The following is a 24,486-nucleotide window of genomic DNA, read 5'->3' as shown; positions in this document are numbered from 1 at the left end:
GTTTAGGCTGCACTTGAGAGTGTTGAGTATCACATGTAGCCAAGGGGCCATCTGATTGATGTGCTTTTAAAACACAGCTACTGGGGTCTTCCCTTCAAAGATTTCTTAGTAATTTAATTTGTTTATACTTAGCATGGACCTAGTTATTTACATTAGAATGCAAATTCTTCCCCAATAGAATATGAACTTTTTGACTGTTTATTACTGTCTTCACCATTGGTGCTCAGCACAATTAGTGTCTGGTAAGGGCTTAATTATTTTTTTTTGCAAGGCAATGGGCTTAAGTGGCTTGCCCAAAGGCCACACAGCTAGGCAATTATTAAGTGTCTGAGGCCAGATTTGAACTCAGGTACTCCTGAGTCCAGGGCTGGTGCTCTATCCACTGCATCTAGCTGTCCCTTTTCTTTTTTTTTTAAGAAAGATGTTATTTATTTTGAGTTTTACAATTTTTCCCCATTTTTGCTTCTCCCCCCCGAAGACATTTTGTTAGTCTTTACATTGGTTCCATGTAATACATTGATCTCAATTGAATGTGATGACAGAGAAATCAAATCCTTAAGGAAGAAAAATAAAGTATGAAATAGTAAAATTATGTAATAATATAACTTTTTTTTTCTAATTTGATGGTAATAGTCTTTGGTCTTTGTTCAAAGTCTATAATTCTTTCTCTGGATACAGATGGTATTCTCCATTGTAGATAGACCAAAATTGTCCCTGGTTGTTGCACTGAAGAGATGATGGAGCTTAATTAATAATGATGATGTTTGTCCTTTGTTTTCAAAGACCATGATATCAGGAGGTGATGCTGTGACATCCTTGTGAATTGAATTTGAGTGAGAAGGATGCTATGCTTAGTCACCAGTCTCGCTTTCTCCTCTAGAACCATAGGGTCCAGTGGCCAGATATGAATCAAGACGACTAGAGATGGCCCTGGATGTGAGGTAATCAGGGTTAAGTAACTTGTCCAAGGTCACACAGCTAGTTATTGGTTGAGACTGGATTTGAATTCAGTTTCTCCTAACTTCAGGATGGGTGGTCTACCCACTATGCCATCTAGCTGCCTTTGCCTAATTAATACATACTTAATTGATTGATTAAATATTAGATTCCAGCTAAATTTTAGAACTGCAAAGGATTTTAGAGCTTTGTGCAGAATTGAACTGATTTGAAAGTTATTTAACATTCACATTTCATGATTAAGGAAACTGAAGTCAAGAAAGGAAAAGCTATTGGAGAAGACTGCAGAACTGATTTTGTTGTTGTTTGTCCTTCTTTCTTGAAATAGGTCAATGATATCAGGAAGGTGATGGCTTGACTTGCAAGTGGATTGAAGTGAAGCAGAGCTGTGCAAAGTAATCACTTCACTCCTTTCCTCCAGAGGCATCTGAGTCAGTGGCAAGATATGGGTCTGAAGGACTGGAGATGACCCCCAGATTCAGTGGGAGACCTTGTTAAAATCTTACCCAGGTCTCAGTTTGTCTGAAGCAGCATCCATTCAATGATTTACAGCTAGGTAAGAAATGAGGCAAAAGATGGTCTAGCTTGTTTACTTGGGGGTAGGGGTGGGGATGGAATCAGTCTGGCAGGGGAAGACTTAGGGGTTTCTGGCCAGAAGCAAAACAATTGCTACTTACACTCTCTAGAAGCCAAGGGAACCCAAACAAAGACCAAGTAAGATTTGGACTGAAACCCATTATTGGTCAATCAGTGAGAGCCAATATGATTGAGGTTTAAGACATAGTCAAGTTGCTCCATTTGAATCCCAATGAACTTTTTTCAAAAGTAGGTTTTCCAGAGCTCTATTTTAAGAAATCACAAATGAAACCATATGGCAAAAAGAATTAATTTTCCTAGTTTTTCGGGGAAAAAGATGATAGAATAAATGATCCCCCCCCCCAACTCCAAGATATCTTGCAAGGTTTAAACAATGGGAATTTATATTTCTTTGGATAGGGCATCCACATGTGAGGGTATAATTCCTTAGCAAGTAAACAGAGGGAGTGGAGGGAGGGAAAAGAAATAAAGAAGAAAAGGAAGGAAAGAAAAGGAGGTCTTTAGAACTAGGTCATGATGGACCACCTAGGTTTTATAACTCTTGTTCCATGATTTTGAGGTAAAGAAGATAAAAATTAAAAAGCAGAGGTAAAGAGAAACCTCAAAAACAATGAATATGAGAAGAAGAAAGGAAAGCTGAGTCTTCCCCATTAAGATTACTATCCATTTACTCTGTGTATATCTGTATATCTATTTTCATGTCAACTTCTTTAGAATGCGAACTTCTTGTGGGCAAGAATTGTTCTTGTCTTTTTTTGGTACCTTGTACTTTGTATAATGTCTGGAGAATAATCGGCATGTAATAAATAAATGCTTGTTGAATGGGTGACAATAACAGCTGCCTTAATAAACTGCAGTGTTAGAAACTCAACTACCTGAAAAGACTATGAGGTTTATTGAGAGCATTGTTCGGACTACTTACTAAACTTTGCAGCAAGGGTAATATAATTCCCACCAATATGTTCTCATTCTTTAAACATTGGGACAAATTCTGTCCTAAGGAAGGGAGAATTTTGTGTCTAGAGAATGGCATGAAATTAATCTAATTACTGTCTAGTCTGATTTCATACCTATATGTTGAAGGAGAAGTATCTATGTAGTTTTTTAATATTTAGAAAATATTATTTGTACCTGAGGATTTCCTCTGACCCAGATTTTTCAGTATAAGCCTTCTCAGATGCAAATTCCCTCTAATTATTTAATGTAAATTCATCAAGAGCAACCTCAACCCATACCTCTACCCCTCCCTCTGGCTTCCTACTCTTAATCTTTCAAAGAGGGTACTGGACTCCAGTCACATGGGGGGAGGGTCACCCTTTAACTCCATTTTTCCTGACTCTTCCCTGCATAGGAAGTGGGAAAGGCAATAATAATAATAATAATAATAACAATAAATAATAATAATAACAATGATGATGATACCAATGTAATGTTTTTCCTTTATTTTTTTTCTTTAGGTTTTTGCAAGGCAAATGGCGTTAAGTGGTTTGCCCAAGGCCACACAGCTAGGTAATTGTTAAGTGTCTGAAGCTACATTCAAACTCAGGTTCCTGACTCCAGGGCTGGTACTCTATCCACTGTGCAAAGCTACCCCTGTCCTTTATTCTTAAAGAAGACCATGGCATGGGGGGGGGGGGGGTGATGTCATGAATTTCAGTGAGGGGCTGTTATGCTAAGTCACCAGTCTCACTTTCTCCTCCAGAGCCATCTGGGTCAGTGGCCAAATATGGATGAGGAACACTAGAGAGGATCCCGGATTTGAGACAATCAGGATTAGGTGATTTATCCAAGTTCATACAGATAGTACAGAGGCACATTTGAACTCAGGTCCTCTTGACTCCAGGGCTGGAGCTCTATCCACTATACCACCTAACTGCCTACTTTTTTTATATTTTTTATCATTTTTCCATCCCTCTTTCTCTCAGGCATTCATTCTTGCCTTAACCTTTGTCATTCAGTCTGTCCTTAGGTAACTTTCCAGATGAAGTTTAATCTGAGAATTCTGTAGACCTGTGAATTATATCTGTGAACTGTTTGTGAGCTATAATATAGGTGAACTTTGTAGGCTTGTGAATTAAAAAATCTGAGCTTTTACATCTCCAGGGTAGGTTGTGAGCTCTTCACTTCCCAGAGCCCTGAACTTTGGAACATCACTAATTCCCCATCATCATCTCTAGTCTTGAAATTGAGATCAAGTTTTTACTTTCCTCTTGACTGTAATGCTTAAAAAAGCATTTTAGACATTCAAGCCTTTTCTTCGACTTGAGACAGCAGATCAAAAGCCACTGCTATTTCAGTGATTTACTCAAAGCTTCTGCCTTCTATCCTAGTACTAGAAACTGGGCCTTGTCTTGGTTCCCCTGCCTGGTATTCCAGTACTTATAGGATTAAGGTCCTGTTTTATATCCCATCCCTTAGCTTTTTGAAAGATGGGACTCTTAAATTATCATGGAAGAGAACTTGATATCTATTATTGGCCAATCATTGAGAGCCAAAGTGATTTGGGTTTAAAAGGTAGTCAAACAGTTCCATTTACATCTCAATGGGCTTTATCACAGCCTGGCTTTCCAGAGCTCTATTTCAAGAAATCATTAATGAAACTATATGGGGGGGGGGAGTTAATTGTTCCAGTTTTTCAGGGGGAAAAAAACATAGAATAAATAAATAGGGCAGAGAAAAAAATTCAGATTCTGATTTTTGCCTGTATTTTATTTATCATTTGTTGGCAGAATCTTTCTCATTTCCGTGCTTTCAAGTTCCACCACCTGTTAGGATATCTGCCTATTGCTTCATCCTTTACCTTCTCATTTGATGCCTATCAAATTGCCTATACCTTTCTGGTTCCTCTTCCTTGCCCTTATGAGTTTCCCTGTTCCTAGGTTAAAGATGTCTCTCTTCTAGCCTATCCCAGCTCCTGATCAAGGTTCAATTTTGACTGAATGAATGAATTGAATTAAAATGTAAAAGCCTGCTTTCTGCCCAAGGGCTCAGCATATCTTGTAATCTGAAAAAAAGACTGCTTTTAGAATTGTTGTTATTCCATGGTTTCAATGATGTCCTACTCTTCCCGACCCCATCTGGAATTTTCTAGGCAAATGTACTGGGGTGGTTTGCCATTTCCTTCTCCAGCTCATTTTTCAGATGAGGAAAATGAGATAAACTGGTTTAAGTGACTTGTCCAGTGTCACAGAGCTAATAAGTGTCTGAGACCAGATTTGAATTTAGGAAGATGAGTCTTTCTATACACTGGGTCACCCACCTACTCCCTTCATGAATAATTTAAGAACTAGGTGATCCATCATACCCTTCTCAGATTAGTTTCCCTATAAAAGCAGGAGAAATAAGTTAAGGGATCTTCATACAATTCTAGTTAATAAAACAAACTCTAAACTACTCTGATTTACCGAGGTCCATTCTGTCCGGATTTGCCACTCACTGCAGATCTTCAGCTGGCAAGTACTGGTGGTTTCTGGTTTCTCCAGGTGCTGGCAGCGGTATGGCTGGACAGTAAGGGTCCTGTTGGCATACATCTGGCGGCAGAGGACTTGACGATGTTGCATCCCAAGGCCACATGTTTTACTGCATTCTGACCATTCCCCTATGTCCCAGCTAACCATCAAAACAGACATAAGAAACACAGAGAGACAAATGATTACCTACCATTAAACATTAGGGAAAGGGGAGGGAATGATTAATCATATCAGACTGTTGCTTCAAAGGAACTTACTGAATTCATAATGTCGGAGAAGCTAACTTTCATGTTTACAGAACTCTGGAAGGTGAGCACCTTTGAACAGTCAATTGAATGCTCTTACAATTGACTAATGACATGAACCTGGTTCTCAATAGGGGGAATGCTCACAGGAGCATAATTATCCTACAGAGTTAAGCCAGATGATTAGGAACCCATCAAACAAGGGCCTAGAAAGAAAAATCAAAAGGAAGAGAAAAATAATTTTCTATATGCTGCCCTGTGACATAAGTATGAGTAAGGCAATGTGCGAGAGGGAACATTTATACAAGATGGTTTTGTTAGCTGTTGGAATTTTTTTGTTCAGCTGAAAAAAATTGCTCTCAGGGGGATGTAGCTATAAAAGACTACTGGAAGCTGACTTCACCAAAGTGAATAGTGCTTTGCTCTATTGCAGGGGTTTTTAACTTGGGGTCTAAAGAACTACAAGGAGTCTCTGTGGGTAGATTTTAGCAGGTAGTGAATTTGGAATAGAAAAAAATATTTAAAAATAATTGGTTTCTTTTGTAATTCTACATATTTTATGGATTAAAAATATTCTGGTTTTTAAGTAAGCCTGTCACTCTATGAGCAAATCTCTTGTGTACAGAATTGTCTAATTCTTCTTCCATAGCATAATTTCCCTATCCAGTGTCCTACTGTACCCTCATTGTACCTTCTTCCTTATTCTGGTACTTATCCCTCTCAAGCTGCCACCAGGTTTAGGATTCATTCATTCATTAAAACCTGTCTCCACACTCCTTTCCTGCAAAAAAAATCAGCTCTCAACTAGCTCACACAGAAGAAGGGATTTGCCCTAATTCATCATGTAAATGAAAAAATACAAGTAGGATCAGTGGTTTCCTAGGGATTGAAATTCCCTCCATCTCTCTAACCCATCCCTCTATGACTTAGGATCAAAGATAATCAATTTTTGAGCTGGAGAAAATTTTACAGCTAAAGAAACTGAGGCTTAGAGAGGTGAAGCTGCTTATTGAAAATTTATAGTGGTACTAAATGATGGAGCTGGAATAACAAGATTACAGAGTCTAAATCCAGGACTCTTTCTGTTGCAATGTGCCCTTTTTTAATTTAGTAAATAAATAATAGAGCATTGATAATGGTACAGAGGATAAATCACGTGTCCTGAGTCAGTCAGCTGTTAAGCTAGGGGTGCTAGGTGGTACAATGAATAGAGCATTGGACCTAAAGTCAGGAAGATGAGTTTAAATCCTTCAGGTCATTTGAATTTCTACCTACCTTAGTTTTCCTCATCTATAATGAGTATAGTAATAGCACCAATATCCAGGTTTCTTGTGAGGATCAAATGAAAATATTTGTAAAGTGCTTTGCAAACCTTAAAGCACTACATAAGTACTAGCTACTACTATTATTATGATTGTTATTGTATATTAAAGGATGGTTTTCCTGATTGAATTTTGGTTTTCCTGATTCAAGTTCAGTAATCTTTTCAATACATCAGCTATATTTCTAATTCATATTAAGGAGAGAATAATCAGTAACAACTGATTAACAACAATAGTATATTAGTAGCAGTATATGGTATTACTATTATTCAGATATATTACTACAGTAATGATGATGATGAGCATCATGGTCAATTTAACAATTACACTTAATCTTGGCATAATGGAAAGAACCTTGAACTTTGAGTCAAAGGATCTGAATTTGAGTCTTGGCTGTGCTACTAAATATTTGGGTGAGCTTGGACAAGTTATTTCTCTTCCTCTAGACCCCAGTTTTCTCATCTGTAAAATGCAGGGGATGTCCTAACTGACCTCTAAATCCTCTTGCAAACTTCATGATCCAAACAAAAACCTCTCCTAGTGCTTAAAATATAAAGCCAAAGCTTGTGTTCTTCTTGGAGTGCCTATGCCACTCTGAGAATATAGTTCAATTGTGATTTCAATGGCCTACATGTTTCACCAGCAAGCTCATATGAAATAGTCATTTCATTTCAATTTATCAAGAAGAGGCAAGGGAAAGAACTCATGGGAGCACACTAAGCTGCTTTAGAGCTAATAGAACTCTCTTCTTAATCCTGGATGACAGGCATGCTTGCTTCACAGAGTTTAATGCAAAACCCATATCCTGAACTTATAATGAATGATTACAACATTAATGATGTACACAGATGGTTTGCATTTTTCCTCCTTTCCTCTCTTCCTTTCCTTTTGTCTCCTTCCTCCTTTCTTCCTTTTCTCTCTTCTTTTCCTTTTGTCTCCTTTCTCCCTTCTTTCTTTTTCCTTCTTTCTTCACTTCCTTTCCCTTTTTCTCCTTCCTCTTTTCTTCCTTTTTTACTCTTTTCCTCTCTTCCTTTCCCTTTGTCTCCTTCCTCCCTTCTTTTCTCTCTTCCTTTCCCTCCCTCCTTCACTTTCTTGCTCTCCTTCTCTTCGTCCTTCCCCCCCCCCCTTTCTTCTTTCCTTCCTTCCATAGGAACTAGATCTGTGATTTTGTTGGCATCAGAATCTCCTGGGTGAGGACACTCCCTCTTCCAATACAGTTCAGCACCTTCTCTCTATTTTGTGGTCTCAGAAAGTTGTACAAAGGAATTAATTAACTAACTTGCTCAGGGTCATAATCAGAAGCAGATCTTCCTGGCTTTGAGGCCAGTTCTCTGTCCATTACTCCCACAGTGCCTTTCATTTTAAGTTGTTAACTATTTTGTAGAAATCACATCACATAGTAGGTATGGTGGTAAATTTGGCATTTAGTAGCAATGTGTTCATGGCAAGTCATTTTGAGCCTCAGGCAACTTTCTTAAGACTTTAAGTTATAGACCACTTGTAATGCATATCAGTGGAGGGAGTTACCATATTGGGAGTTCTGACACTGGTGAAATCATAGGTCCTTGATAAACTGATGTATAATATTAGCAATCCAAACTCCCAGATTAGAAATTTACAGAAGGTTTTAAGTCAAAGTTGATAAAAAAAAGTAAACCAAAGAGAAGAACCATTTATATCCCTTACAAGGCTGGGCAAGGGAAAATATTGCAGGGTTCTTCCTCAGGAGTCGGTTTGGTGCTGGGGTCACAGTAGCTTTCAGGAACCTCTTCATGAGAACTTCTACTCACACAGTGAAAGATAGGATATTGTGATCCTGAAATGACAGCAAAAAGGTTTGGCTATTAGAAACACACATATACATACACATACACAAATAGTTGAACATTGGTCATATAACCAGAAAAAATGCCTTAGGCCAAAGTCTCTGCCTCCTTAAACCTCAAAAGATAAACACTTGAGTGTAAATGAAGGCAAGGAGCTGATGAGGTGAGAAGCTTTCTTCTAGAGGTCTCCATAGGTGGGTGGCAAAAATATGAGTAATCTACCATGTTGGGGTTAGTAACGGATGGAGGAGAATTATAAATTTTAATATAATGTCGACAAACTTTATTCAGCACCTACTCTGAGATAGGTACTGAAAATATGGAGAATAAAAATTGATAAAACATAGTCCCTAACATAAAGGAGATGGCTCTTGAGCAAGAGACTTAATGAGTCTAAATCATGCCTTAGAGATTTATTAGCTGTATAACCCTGGTCAAGTTACCTAACTTCTCTCAGCCTCAGTTTTCTCATGTGTAAAATGGGGCTAATCATAACATTTACCACATAATGCTGTTATGAAAATCAAATGAGATGTTTATGTAAAGCATTTTATATACATTGTGTAAATGTTAGTTGTTTTTATTATCCATCTCCATTTCATAGATAAGGTTCCTTTCCGAGGCAGATTATTAACTTTAATGTAGTTCTTTTTCTTTTTTTTCCTTTTTCTCTTTCTCTTTTTCTTTTTCTTTACTTTTTGCAAGGCATTGGGGTTAAGTGACTTGTCTAAGGTCACATAACTAAGTAATTATTAAGTGTCTGAGGCTGGATTTGAACTCAGGTACTCCTGACTCCAGGGCCCGTGCTCTATTCACTGTGCCCCCTAGCTGCCCCAAATATAGTTCTAATTAAGAGGAAAGTTTTTCTGAAATACTACTTAAATTTGTTTCTCTGAAACTTCTACCCATTTGGTTTTCTGTGATCAAACCAAACAATTCTAATTTCTATGCTATGTGAGAATCCTGTAAAAACTTTAAGCAATTATGCTGTTCCACTTAAGTCTTCTCTGGGTTAAATATTCCTAGTTCTTTTGATTGAATCTCCCATGACAGGATCTTGAAACCCTTCACATGTTTCTCCTCCATATTATTTTGAATCTAACTTTCATCTACTAGCTAGCCATTCAATGACTCATTATCATGCTGCCTTTTCATGTCTCTTCATTTACCAATTTCATCCCCTCCCCCCTTTCTAGAACAAATTTCTTTTGTTTCTCTGTTTCTTGGAATCCTGGTCAGATTTAAAGAGAAGTTAAAAACTTTAAACTGTCAGTGAAACAGAAAGAAGGCTTTTTTTTTTTGAGCCTGCAGGAAGAAACAACAGACATTGAAGAGACCAAAACAAAACCATCTCCCAATCTTTGCTTTCAGAATATGTACATTTTTAATCAGGACATGGGGGAAGAAAGGATATAACATATAAATATAACATAACATATATAGATACAAAATATATAAAAATAAATATGAAATAATTTCAAAGAAGAGAGGCATTAACACCTAGGGGGATAAAGAAGGACTTCCTAAAGGAAATGGAATTTGAACTATACCTTGAAGGAAATTAGTATTTTATGGGATAGGAATGAGTAAGAGAATACATTTTCCATCTGTTATTTTTAGAGGAATTTTCAAGGAATGGGAACCTTTGGAGACAAAGAACAATAAATAATAATAATAATACCAGTGACTAGCATTTATTGGTCTTCAGTTGTTCATGACTTTACACGATCCCATGGACTTTGATTTGGTTCATAGGGTTTTCTTGGCAAAAATATTGGAGTGATTTGTCATTTCCTTCTCCAGGAGGTACTCATTTTTAAAGATGAGGAACTGAGGCAAACAAGGGTTAAGTGACTGACCCAGGGTCACATAGCTATTAAGTTTCTGAGTCTGAATTTGAACTCAGGTCTTCCTGATTTCAGACTCAGTACTCCGTTCATTTTACCACTTCATTGTCAGGACAGTTATTTGATGAGATCTGTACTTTAGGAATATCACTATGGCAACTAAATAAAGGATAAATTGGCAAGGGGAGATTGAAATTAGGGAGACTGCTTAGCTGGCTATTGTGGTAGTTCAGATGACATGATGAAGGTGGTAGCTGTGTGAGCAGAGAAAACAGGTGCATGAAAAATCGTGTGCATTTATGGTGAGTAGTACTGGAAATGGGACTCTAGCAGAGTTGGAAAGGGAAAAGTCTAAGAAGAGACTGAGGATATGAGCCTGGGCAAAAGGAAGAATGATGGCAGAAGAAATTTTAGACATATTTAATTTGAGATGTCTATGGAATATCCAGTAGGCAGTTGGTGATGTGGGACTGCAGCTTAGGAGAGATAATGGAGCTGTGCTTAGAGATAACAGCTGAACCCTTGGGAGCTGATAGAATCACCATTTAGACTTTTACTTTCTGGTACCACTTTTATTCTCACATATCAGAGACAGTTTCTAAAGGAAATATAACATCTCCTAAAGTACAAAAGTGGCAATGTAGTTATCACCAGAAGGAACTGCAGGCTTTTGCCTAACTCCTATGGGAGGGAATTGGCAATTCCATCATCAAAAACTTTTAGTTTTTGTTAGGTAATTCTTTTCTGCAACTAAGTGGTACAGTAAATAAAGTGCCAGGTCTGGAGTCAGGAGACACTTAATAGAGACCCAAATCACTTAGTTTCCATTTGCCTCAGTTTTCTCATCTGTAAAATGGAGGTAATAATAGTTCCTCGCTCCCAGGGTGATAAGGATCAAATGATATAATACTTGCAAAATGATTAATAAAGTATGGAACATATTAGTCACATATAAATGTTCTCCATCATCATTATTATTATCACCATAGTTATTCTATACCTTTAGCTCTTAAGTGCAATTGCAACTGGGGGGATTATTGTCAAGGCAAATTTCTGAATGTTCCCTTAGCAATGACTATTTCTGACTGTTTCTTTTAAACAGACATATCTCAGACAACATGCTAGACCAGAGGACATATATTTTTTTAATTCCACAGCTAGTTGTAAGACTGTATTTGAAGCTGAGAAGACCATTTGCGTAAATTGCTGTTGCAATAGAGCTTTGCAATATAAGGCAACACTATTATGTCAGATAAAATAATGTTCCAATTAAAGCTTACCACAGGCTAGGGAAAAACATTGATGTTGACTGAAGAGAAAAATGTATCAAATGGAAAAAAATCTTGGCAAGTTATATTTCATCTACCTATATACTTCTTTTTATGTTATAGAGAACTTTTCTATCTTGAAAGAGTACATAATTATTTCCTCTGTTTCTCTGCTATTTGCCTCTGGAATTACCAGAGTTTATATTTATATATTTCTCTAAGGTTGAAAAAAGTGACTTCCTTATGATCACCTTGTGAGTTACTAAGCCACCAAATTTTGTCCTTATTTTAGAGGAGCTTACCTTCTAATAATGCTGGTGTATCTAGGAAAGAAAGAATTGGAAAGAAAAGGGGTAGGGAGCAGAGAGTATAAGCATAGTATCATGGTGGTTTTCAGATGGCTATAAAGTGGCATAGTGGTTCTAAGACCTGGTAAGAGCAGGTGAGAGTAAATCAGAGTTCAGCAGCACAATGATGAGAGTATGGATTACTTTGTGAGAAGGAGGAGAAGGAAGAAAGAGTTCAGGCGGCATGGTTGGAGATGGGCTTGTTTGATTTTTTAATTGCATTGGGTGTAACTACTAGGGTTAGGGTTCTTATTTATAACATCATTATAACCTTTCCCCTAAACTTTTAACATGTTTTCTCCTAAAATGAGTACAATAACATGTCCTCAAGATAGTTCTCTTAAAAAAAAAGAAGAATCTTGCTATAGTCTTAAGGATACAAACTATTTATACACAGGCAATAACCAAGGCAGGGAATACCTGTAGGGCTTAGCTGTATTCTGTTTAAGAGCTAACGCTTACTTTATTCTCTTGGTCAAGAATTCTTTATTCTAGCCATTCCAGGATCTAGTATGGTCTTTGACTGGTTCCTTAAAATGTCAGTATTCTCTTTCCAGTTCCATTATACTTTTGATCTAGTCTGTTCTAATGATCTAAGCAGAATTTTCTACTGTTTAGACCAAGGTGATCCTGTCCTTTGGCTATCCACAAAACAGATTCCAGAGAATAGCAAAATTTCAGAATTGGAAAGAACTCTGGAAGCAATCATGCCTAACCAACACCTGAAAAAGGATCTCATTTATAACAGCTTGCAAATGGATATCCATTCTTCATTTAAAGCTCTTAAGAGAATCTTTCTGGAAGGTTCATTCCAGATGGCTCTAATAGAAAAATTTCTTGACACTAAGATTATGTTTGCTCCTTTGCAACTTGCACGTATTTCTCATAATTTTGTCCTCAGGGGCCAAGAAAAACAAGCCCCAATCTTTCTGTATACTTTAGAAGGGTATCTCTTCTTATTTAGGCTAAACATGTTTAATTCCTTCAACCAATCATCATCTGATATTTTATGACATATTATTTCTTTAACTTGTCCAATCAGTTAGAACATCAGAATACCTATGATTGAATCTGAACTCAGTCACTTACTACTGATGTGACTCCAGAAATTGAAATAACCTGAATCTCAGTTTTCTTATCTGTAAATGAGGAGAAGAGTTGTATAAATTGATATTGTGTTGTTTTTTTCAGTCATGTCTAATTCTTCATGACCCCATTTGAGGTTTCCTTGGCAAAGATATTAGAGTAATGTGCCATTTTCTTCTCTAGCTTATTTTACAGAGGAGGAAACTGAGGCAAATAGGTTGAGTACCTTTCCCAGGTCACAGAACTGGTGTCTGAGTCCAGATTTGAACTCAGAAAAATGACTCTTCATGACTCCAAGCCTAGTGCTCTATTCACATTGCCACCTAACTGCCCTTAGATAAGATGCACACTTCCAATTGTAATCCTATGGTCCTGTTAGTCTTGATCACTTGCTATGTGATTGGCACCATGTAGTCCCTGTGAAATGAAAAAGTAGAATAAGATGTTTCCTTCACTAAGAAAGCTTACAACCTTGTTAGATGTAATTAATATGTAAGATGGGGCTAGTGGCATTGCTCTCTCAGGTTAATTTTCTCCTTCTTAGACTTTCTTAAAGCTATAAAATGAATACTAGATAACTTCTTTATAAGGTCTAACTGCATCACAGACCAACAAAGGCAGCAAAATCTGCGCATTCAGTTATTAGGGATTGTTGCACACTGCAACCTGGAGAAAAAGAACATAGGATTAAGGGAAGGGTTATGATCATGATGCAGGGTAAAACAAAACAAAAAATTCCAAATCCAGATTGTTGCTAGTTCAAGGGTACGTAAGTGACAGCTTCCAAATCCAACATTCAGTTACTCCAAATTAACTGTGTGGTATTAGTTGAACCACTTCATATCTCTGACCAGTCATCTCATTGTCTATAAAATGAATAAATTGTAGGAGATGGTCTTAAAGTTACTTTTCAATTATGATATTCTACGATTTTAGTAAGGCATTAAATATCATCAGTATCAAGAAAGATGTAACTTACCTACAAGGTCAAATAACAGAGATACACAGAAGGAATCAGTGTATTTGTATCAACCACTGTATTAGATTCTTCTAGATAAGGAATTTCAAAGGCCGTCTGGTACCATTCACCTATGCCTGTACTTACTCACTCTCTCTCTCTCTCTCTGTCTCTCTCTCTGTGTCTGTCTCTCTCTCTCTGTCTCTCTCTCTGTGTCTGTCTGTCTGTCTGTCTGTCTGTCTGTCTGTCTGTCTGTCTGTCTCTCTCTCTCTCTCTCTCTCTCTCTCTCTCTCTCTCTCTCCCTCCCTCCCTCCCTCCCTCCCTCCAGCTCATTTTGATTTAGAGCAATTCTAATTTTTAGGGAGTTTTGACTTAAATTGACCTCAAATTGGGGCGGCTAGGTGGTGCGGTGGATAAAGCACCGGCCCTGGAGTCAGGAGTACCTGAGTTCAAATCCTGCCTCATACACTTAATAACTACCTAGCTGTGTGGCCTTGGGCAAGTCACTTAACCCTATTTGCCTTGCAAAAACCTAAAAAAAAAATTAAAAAATTGACCTCAAATCAGCCTGTCTGTAATTCTACAGATGGTATTTTCCTAATTCTATCCTGTAAGGACAAGTAAAATAAGTATGAATTTTTTTCCAATCTAGTGACATAGGATCATATATTTAGAGCTGGATATTACCTCAGAGGAAATATCTTCTGTGAGAACTTTTGAGTAGTGTGGTATCTATCTTCTCATTTTATAGGAGAGGAAACTAAAGCTCAATATAGTAGCCCTTTAAATAGTTACATATTACTATAAGCCACCAAACTCCCATTTTCAAGCCTGAATATCCCTTGATGCCTCAGTTAATCCTTAGACATCATGGTCTTGATTGAAGTCTATCACTACTTTAGTTACTTTCATCTCAACAACCTCCAACTTGCCAACGTCCTTTCTAGACTGTAAAGGTTAGAACTGAGGATGAGGGGAAAGTGCAATAAAACTTCTGAACATTAGGTCTATACATTATGTAGACAAAATTTTGGACCAATCAATCATATTTGGAGGAATAGTGTATTGAAAAGGGAGTGGAGCTCAGGAAAGATATGAGTTCGAATCTCACTTCTGATCTTAATAGCTTCATTGTCACCTAAACCTTCTGAGTCTCTTTGTCCTCAGAGATAATATTAATGGTAATAGCTCTGATCTGGTTCACAGAGTAATAAAATGAAATACAGAAAACATTATAGAAAATTTAAAGTACTTTAAAGATATCAACTATTATTATTAAAAACCTGAGTTCTCTTCAAACAAACTGTTGTCTTCACAAGCTTCCTCTATATTACACTTGTGAGGTTTACTGCTTATTTCTATTAAATTTCATCTTATTAGATTCAGCTTACCATCATAGCCTGTCATAAGATTTTGAATCCTTACTCTATCATTCAATATACTATTTCCATTTTGTGTCACTTCCAAATTTGATAAGCATATCTTCTACACCTAGAACTATGTCATTGATAGAAACATTGAATAACAAAGGGCCAAAGAAAAATATTTAGGACAGTCCTCTAGTGACATTTATTTCCCTTTAACTAGACACTGATCTATTAATGTTCACGATATGGTTGTAGTGGAAATTACACTGCAAAATACAAAGGAGCTGGGTTCAAAATCTGGCTCTGCTATTTTTCCTGTGTGATCTTGCCAAGTCACTTACTATCCCTGGATTTCATTTTCTTCTATCAGATAAGCAGATTGGATGGATGACTCCTTAGGTCTGATCCCACAATGTGGTGCAGCAGATAGAGGGCTGAACCCAGAAACAGGAAGTCATTGTTGTTATTCAATCATATCCTACTCATGACCCCATTTGAGTTTTCTTGGAAAAGATTCTGGATTTTCCATTTACAGTTGAGGAAACTGAGGAAAACAGGGGTAAGTGACTTGCTCAGGGTCACACAACTAGTAAATGTCTGAGGCCAAATTTAACTTCACACAGATAAGACTTCCTGACACCAGACCTGGCACTCTATCTATTGTGCCAACTATCTGTCCCCTGAAATCAGGAAGATCTGAGTTAAAATCCAACATCAGTCACTCACTAGCTGTGTGACCCTGAGTAAGTCACCATACCTCTGAATCAGTTTTTTGAGGATTTTTTTTTAGGTTTTTTGCAGGGCAAATGGGGTTAAGTGACTTGCCCAAGGCCACACATTGTCTGAGGCCAGATTTGAACTCAGGTACTCCTGACTCCAGGGCTAGTGCTCTATCCACTGTGCCACCCAGCCACCCCTTCTCAGTTTTTTGATCTGTAAAATGGGGATAATAATGTCACTTACCTCATAGATGAAACGAAATAATATTTGTAAAATTCTTAGGTAATGCCTGGCAAATAGTAGGCACTTAATAAATGCGTATACTCCCTCCCTTCTGTAATGAGCTATAAAAGTATTTGCAATACTTGCACACATAAGGCCCCATAACATACTTTGGCAAACAAGGTTCTGGGTTAGAAACTGGGAGGGTGGATTAATTCATTGCCCCACTCCCTTCCCCACCCATGCATGTTAGATTTCTTTCTTTCTTTATTTTTTTTATTCTCACAGGTCACATTCATATCTCACCTTTCCCACAGGTAGCTGAGCACTCTGTTGTCCTAATCTGCTTCCAGTTGTAGTCTCTGTTTCTACGTGGTGGTTGTAGAGCTGGAACCAGATTGTCTGGCTGGCGGGGGGAAAATCTCTCAGGCTGTCTTACTGGAAAGGTATGCGTGGTGTCTTCCGTAAATATTTCTATCTCCCCGCTGGGAAATTTCTCCTCTTCATGTTGCTTCTCTTCTCCTCCCTCTGAATTTCTTCCATCTGGTACTACTAGTTGCCCATTGAAAGGCTCTCCTAGTAAAAGTTAAATCAAAGAACAAACTAAGGGAATGGAGGAAACTCTCCAAATATCTGACAGCCGATTTAAGAATGAGGTGTATAACCAACTAGGTCAGACAGTCCACAAATAACCTTCCATATTAGAGATGGTGCCATAAAGTAGAATGTTGCCAAAATGCCATAAATACAGAGACATTTAAAAGTCAGTCAGTAGCTTCCAGTTGGTATTACAAGCTATTTTCAGAAAGAGTTGTTTTATTTTATTTTCGCCTCTTAAATCACATAGTCTGTCTTTCTTGGTCTCTTTCCAGCTTAGTTATTCACAAATAAACAATATTTTAAAAATGAGTAAATAGTAAATACTTTTAAGTTCATTTACTGAAGTAGTCTTAGAAAGGCAAGAAGAAGAAAAGGGAACAAGAAAAAATTGTGAGATAGATAAATCTCATTTTGGGAACTCCATATTAAATAACTTCTAACCCTTTTTTCCCCCACATAAAGATACAATGGGCTCACCTAAATGTTTTTCTTTGACTGTCAAAGGAAATCACTCAGATATCTTATTTGGGTCTACTCTCCCCATGCCATTTCCAAGATTTGTTCTGGAACTCCCTCAGCTAATGAGAAAAACCTATAGAGGATTTTAGGATCTTTACCTTTAAGATAAATTCTTTTTACTTAAGAGTATCACAGAATTGGTTATACATGCCAAGAGAATGAAGGAAATGGTAAGAATAACAGGTCAGTGTAGTAGACAGGAAGGACATAGGAACTAGTACCATGGACAACTAGTGATCAACTGGTGTAGCAAGAGAATTTTGTGCCAACCTTTACTTGTCTACTCAGAGGGACAGTCCTGAAGATTGGTATTATGTGGTGTTTATTTCAGATTTAAAATTGGATTTTTCTGAAACTTAGACAAAATAGAAAAGACATTTCAAATGAGTAAAGTGTAGATACAAAATATCATTTCATATATAACCTATATTAGATACTTGTGGTCTTGGGAGAGGGGAGGGAAGGGAACAGAGGGAGAAAAAAGTGGACCTCAAAATCTTTTAAAAATGAATATTGAAAATTATCTTTACATGTAATTGGAAAGAAATAAGAAAGTAATTTGTTAAAAGATCATAATGGTCTTTTAATTTCATGAGATTAAAAAATAAAATAAAATAACATTTCCTTCTTGTACTAGACAAATGGAGCTTCTTACAATGATTGCTCAAATATAAGGTCATCCTACATCAATTCTATTCTAATCAAGTCTTCAATTTGGAAATATATTACATTTGAGATTGTGAGGGAGCAAGAATAAAGAAAGGACACAAATTTATAACTAACATATAGACAACCCCACTCCCTTCCTTAATAAAACAATGGGATTTACCTGGTCTTCTATGAGGTGGTAACTGTGGGCTAATGGCATTCGTTCCTGAGATAACATATTCATAGTGGACACCTGGGTTGGGCTGCTGGTGTATCATCTAAGAAAACAAAGACTGTTGTTATCTTATTCAACACAGCTGTACATAATGATCATTGTTTTTATTTTAGCAACATGGATACAGGGGATAGAGAGCTGGCTTCTGACACAAACTGGCTAGCCCTCTCAGTCCTATCTTCTCAGCATTCTAGTCAACCCTCTAAAACTAGAGAAAAATCACTAGTCTAGTCCATCCATAATTATAAGCATCTATACATAAATGAGAGTGAATGTCTCAGACTACCAGAATTACAACAGAGCAATGAAGTGGTGATTTTTGCTTAGATGGAGGTCAGGAATTTGTTTTCTTGAGAGAGAAAAAAGTAATACTAATAAAGATGATAGAACTGAAAGAGGAAAACAGTTTAATATGAAGATGTGTGTAGGTTTTTCCCATGTTCTTTCAGACACCACTAGGCTTTTCCTGTCAAAGGGGGTCAAAATGATAGATGTCACTCAATAGAAAAATCCACTTAACTGGACACTAGATGGCGAGAGAGATTCACGTGTGAGAGAAGTGCAAACAATTTTAAGAGTTGTAAGCGACTTTAGTAAATATGTAATCTGAACCCCTCATTTAACAGATGAGGAAACTGAGGCCAAGAGAAGTAAAGTGACTTGGCCAATGCTATATAAATAGTAAGGAGGGAGATTTAGGACTAGCATCTAGGTCTGCATTTAAGAAACAATAAGAAATCTGCTTGTTTGAAAGTATATCTCCTGCAGAAAGAGGGAAAATGTAAATGAGGCAAAGTTAAATTCAGCACTGTTTGGTTTATTCTTTAGTAGGTCCTCATTCATCTAATTTGCTATCAGAAACATAACATAATCCAATATGAGAAAGATTCTGGGGAGTGTGGGGCAGGGAATCAATCTCCTAAGATCTGTCTCTCTTCATGTGTATGTGTCTGTCTATCTATCTTTCTATCCACACATGCCTATGCAATTATATATACATATACATATACATAGCTATATAGATATAAATATAGATGTGTGAGTATCTATCTGGAAAGGACCTCAGACACCATGTGGTCCAAGATCCTCATTTTATAGAGAAAGCAGATGAGACCCAGGAAGTTTAAATATCTTGGTCAGGTCCCATAAGATATTTTACAGGATTTAAACCACTCTGAAAGAAGTGATCTTTCCACTTTGACTACTTGTGGTTGTGTTAATAAAAAAAATGGATGCAGGAAACAAAGAATAGAAGGAAATAAAATTAAAGCAGACTTTTAGGCAATAAGGTAACTAATTTTTCTGAGAGGCAGTCAACTATAATGGAATGAACAATAGACTAGGAATCAGGCAAGTATTTATACCAGAGTAGAGCAATTGGGATGTCTTTCCAGGGTACCTCACATCTGGCGACATGATTCTTTTCTTTAGTAGGGTTCCTTTGTGTAGTTTCTTCATCCCTCCACTGGACCCATGCTATTGTCCCTACAACTTCCATAGAAATGTTTCTGCAACAGCACCATGTCAGGATCCTCCTTTCACCATACTTATGTGTACCCCTAATTGAACTCTCCCAACATAAACCCACTTTCCCCCTTCCTCTCAGGGCAGGTTACCAAGCAATAGCCTTAGGGGTCTCTATCTTTCCCCTCACTGGATCTTGTGTCTCCCAGAAGTCCCTTTCCACACTTCCTTCCACTCTCCAACTTGAATTATACTAGAATTGTTAGTTTAGGATAGAGTCCTCCATTCTAGACCCAGTTCTGCTCCTAACTATCCATACCATGCTACCTAGCCTTTCCCCTTTATCTAAGAAGAGACTCAGGAGTTTTGCCCCTTGTTCACAAAGGAAGAGAGCAAGAAATAGGATTCCACTTCAAGTCTTCTGATACCAAATCCTGGACTTTTTTCACATTGCTACGTTCCCCTGAATACATCACAGAAAATATACTTTTTTCCTGCAGGGAATATATTTTGCCATTGTGACCTTTTTAATATTTAGAGAATTACTGGCTTCTGCTTTACCAGACCACCCATCATGAATCTGGAGCCACAAGAGTTTGACTATTTTTATCTCTAATCGTCAAGAAATTTACTCAGATTCAAATAACTACATTTGCTTGTTAGTCTATCGGAAAATCCCAGTTCTTAAACATAAGAAAACTTTATCACAAATGTATTTTTAAATCTAATTTTTTCCAGTTTTTAAATCCAAAATCAATTATAGAGTAGAAGTGAATGTGTATTGCTAATGATAGTAGTGATAATGATTTTAACTATACACAAACTCAAAATATATTGGAAATTGAATGAAGTGTGATTTGGGGCTCAGAAATGTTTCTCTCAATTGTGCAAGGTATTGACATATTTCAATTCACCTTAGGTAGAGTACATTAAGAATATGACACTAAGCTTTCTCTATTTCTGTACTAAAAATGATCATTGTTACCTTTTATTTTATAATCTTTTAGAAAATAGATGGTGGTTTTCTTATTTTAATTAAAAAAAATAAGACATGTGGCCTTTTTTTCCCCTCCTGAGAAAGCCAGCATTGCACCTTCATGTAAAGAAAACCAAAGCTATACCTCTTGTGAAACAGCGAATGCCTCATAAACCTCTCCTGTAACAAGGAACTTTATTTGTTCATCTGGTGTACACTGGGTCTTTGATTTTTGCCCTCACTTTAATATGGTATCAAGAAGGCTTAAAGCTATGAGAAGGCTAACCTTGCCCAGGACATTTGCTTTAGTCTGCCATAAAACTAGAACATGCCAAATTAGCATTAGGAGGAAAGGACTTGGAGGAAATCCAGCTCTCATGAAATAAAGACTAGGTTTTACCTCTGATTTGGTTCAACAAGTAAAGTTGGTTTTACTGGGTCCATAAACTTGAAGGGTAATAAGCATCTGGTATAGTTTAGATTTCTTGTAAGTTTGGCAATTCAGAGGTAAGTGGCCAAAAGTATCTGGGCACTTAAATGGACACCTTGAAAGGGCTATGGTTAAAAGATACAGTCATATGGTGGCCTTTTGTCATTATCTGGGAACAATGAACACAATAGAAAGAAGAATAAGAGTGATGTAAACTCACATAGACATCTAGGATCTCATTAGTGGGACCTTCAGCTAAAAACGACTCTCCTGCAGTGCTAGAGATTTCATTGGGACGCTTGTAAGTGAACATTGTCCCTCCGCCTTCATATTTACCAGGCCGGTCAATTGCCCAGTTTCCATTGATGATGGATCGACCTGATCGACTCCGAAGTGCTGTTAAAGAGATAGAGGACAGACATGTAAATCAAGTACTTCTGTAAGAAATTGCAATGATTCTTCTCTGCTACACATCAACTACTTAAGTTTTTTTTTTTAAGTGAAAGAGGGTGAAAAAGAATTGGGCAGGACAAAAGGGAGAAAGGGCAGGACAAAAGAGAACTCTTCTTTGAATCACACATTGTCTTTCATTTTTGTATTCTTAGGAGAGAGTTTTGCTTGGTGATTTGTGGAATAGAGCCCATATCCCTGTATCTCATCCCAGGAAGTCATCACCTATTTTCTACACTCTCCCTGAAGATCTATAAATGAAGAACCCATCACCTCCTAAGGAAGTACATGGCAATTTTTAATTTAGAGAGTAATGTCTGATAGAGAGGTTTTATATCAAGAAATATTGGTTTGAAACCATAAGAATCAAGGCAAGTCTATAGTTCAGATTCTGTATGACATCTTGGATTTGAATGAACTCAAACTTATTTAAATTTCTCAAATATGATATAATAGATCTGAGCTGGAAATAGAAGAACATCAAAGAAAGAAGATTGGCTTTTTCTCTAGGACTATATGATCCTAGCTCCTGGAGACATGTACACAGTGGAAAGAAAATGGAAAAACTCTATTTTTTGTTTCTGTGCCAAATTATAGCCAATTAATATTTTAATTAGAACATTTCTTTCTTTTTTATTAAAAAGATACATCCAAGTACTTATTAATCTTTAAAATTTAAAAAGGCCATATGTTTTTAAAGGCTGAATTACCTCCTGAGCATTTTATTTCATCTACAGGCTAGACATAGAGAAAAAACTCAAAGAGACTGACTTGAAATAGACCATTGATAGGAAATTTTAAAAAATTCTCAAGATCAGATTATGTGTGATTCTAAGTGATTAAAAGGCTGTTCTTAACTATCTCAGTATCCAGGCATTCTTTTATGTAAAGATGTTGGGACCTTGGGACAAGCACCAATTGAAAAAGGCTACTTTAGATGTCATACACTGTGAGATATGGGTACCTTTTTGTCTTTACAAAGTATTATTATTTTGGGGGTTTTATGTCACTTTCATTTTCAAGTATATCTCTTCTTCTGTTCCCTTCTGTCCCCTATCCATCACTTATAATAAAAAAAAGAAAAATGTAAAAGAGAAGAAAAGTAATTCAGAAAAACTAAGCAACACCTCAATCAGATTTACAATATATTTGGGTATTGTGAAATGGCAGACCTCTGACCCTTCTCCCTTCCCTAAACTTCCAGGCAAGCAAGGTAATCCTGATGCCTCTGAATTCTTCCTTTATTGCACATCTCAATACCTTTTGTGGAGGAACCACATTATGCTTACACACAATACCCCCTGAGACTAAGTCCTGACTCATAGTGTCAACATTTAGATATATAGGCCAGAGGAAGTCTCATTTTGTTGAAAAAAGAAAGAGCTCCTATGTCAACAACAACAATTTTAAGAGACATTATTCTTATGCATGAGGTTCATGATAGAATTATTTACATTTAAACTGGTTTGGGTTTTTTTTTTTTGATGGCTATAGTTTATATGATAGGCACATGGGACTTTATGGGGGCAGAAACAGCAAGGTAAACATTACTTCAACTGAGAATAGTACAGACAGGTAGAAGTTAGATTAAGATTTAGTAGAAAGAGAATGAGTTGACATGATGGAGAGGTCTCAAGACGGGGTCTTTCAGGGTGAACTCCCAATATAAAGGAAAACAGTAGATGTCAGTGAAATAATGGTTTAGCTCATGTGAATTATTTACATGGAATAAAATTCTTTTAAAAAGAAAATATGCTAAGCACATTCCCCCAGCATACTTCTCTGCCCTGCTTAAGCCATCACTTTGGGAGTTAGGGAACCCCAGAAAGCTAGGGGAAGTGGTGTAGTAGCAGTGGTTGAAAAATACTGGCATAAAATAGAATTGGTCTCTCAGAGGTGGATGCTAGAGAATGGGACATTGTATTTGCCTCTCCATCCCAACTCAGTCCTCCATTGTGTCAGACTCCTATTTTGATTCTACTCTGAGATCACCCCTGTATGCTCAGACATAAAAGCAGCATTATCAATCCCTAAATCAGTGAAATCATACATTCTGTTACTCTATTATTTGTGATAATGGTACATTTCTTACATGATCAATCTCAGAAATCTGTCATCACATCATGGTGATGAAAGAGCCTCACTTGGAAATGATTATGAATGCTATTAAGAAATTTATGTAAAATCAGTGAATATATTTCTACGAGAGAGAGAGAGAGAGAGAGAGAGAGAGAGAGAGAGAGAGAGAGAGAGAGAACACTAGACCTAAACCCAAGAGATACCTGGATTCAGATCTTGCCTCTGATATTTATAAACTACAAAATCATACCTAAGACTTCTTACAGTCTTAGTTCCCATCTGTAATATGTTTATAATAGTATTTGTATTATCTGTCTCTTAGGTTATTGTGAGGCTTAAATGGGAAACAGAAACAATGTTGTAAATATTAAATTATCAAAAATATATATAAAATGAATATTAATACTATGACTATTATTATCCAATAAAAATAGAAAACAACCAATCTGGCAGTCAAGTATATAAAGGCAACAATACACCACAGGAAAAAAAGAAGCAAGCAAAACAGTCTTTGTATATTGCTCTAATATTTAATGCTTCTGTGACCCATCTCTTATTCCCACTTGAGATATTTCTATCTATAGAAATAAATATCCATATATATCCATATATATATATATATGTATATATATGGGATTTTGTATGGGTGGCTTAATCATATTAGAAGATATATTTGCACAAAGGTGAAATATGAGATGCTCAATTTGAGAGCCTTTTCCCATCTCCCAATCTTGTGTATTCTCTCTCAACTAATCTCAGTTGGTCAAGTTAACAATATGCAGTTTGATCATGAACTGCATCATGATCTATTTGGTAAGACTTTTAAATAAACTTGTACCTTTCTAAATTTGAT

At 36.8% G+C, this 24,486-nt stretch overlaps 1 protein-coding gene across 1 annotated transcript in view; it reads right to left on the bottom strand.

The window, feature by feature from the left end:
- The window catches only part of THSD4 (thrombospondin type 1 domain containing 4), an 82,346-nt gene extending 58,284 nt beyond the window's left edge, over positions 1-24,062 (bottom strand). Inside the window, exons 1-5 of the mRNA XM_074234537.1 lie at positions 21,325-24,062; positions 18,181-18,277; positions 16,539-16,808; positions 8,278-8,407; positions 4,959-5,163 (exon numbers count right to left, since the gene is read on the bottom strand). Of these exons, the coding sequence (XP_074090638.1) occupies positions 4,959-5,163; positions 8,278-8,407; positions 16,539-16,808; positions 18,181-18,277; positions 21,325-21,417 (795 nt within the window). The 5' untranslated portion in view covers positions 21,418-24,062. The remainder of the gene's footprint in view (positions 1-4,958; positions 5,164-8,277; positions 8,408-16,538; positions 16,809-18,180; positions 18,278-21,324) is intronic.
- Between the last annotated feature and the right edge of the window lie 424 nt (positions 24,063-24,486).

This window comes from Macrotis lagotis, chromosome 4 (assembly GCF_037893015.1).
Source record: "Macrotis lagotis isolate mMagLag1 chromosome 4, bilby.v1.9.chrom.fasta, whole genome shotgun sequence".
Lineage (NCBI taxonomy): Eukaryota > Metazoa > Chordata > Mammalia > Peramelemorphia > Peramelidae > Macrotis > Macrotis lagotis.
Note: the sequence above shows the minus strand (reverse complement) of the source record. Positions and strands in the feature narration are given on the sequence as shown.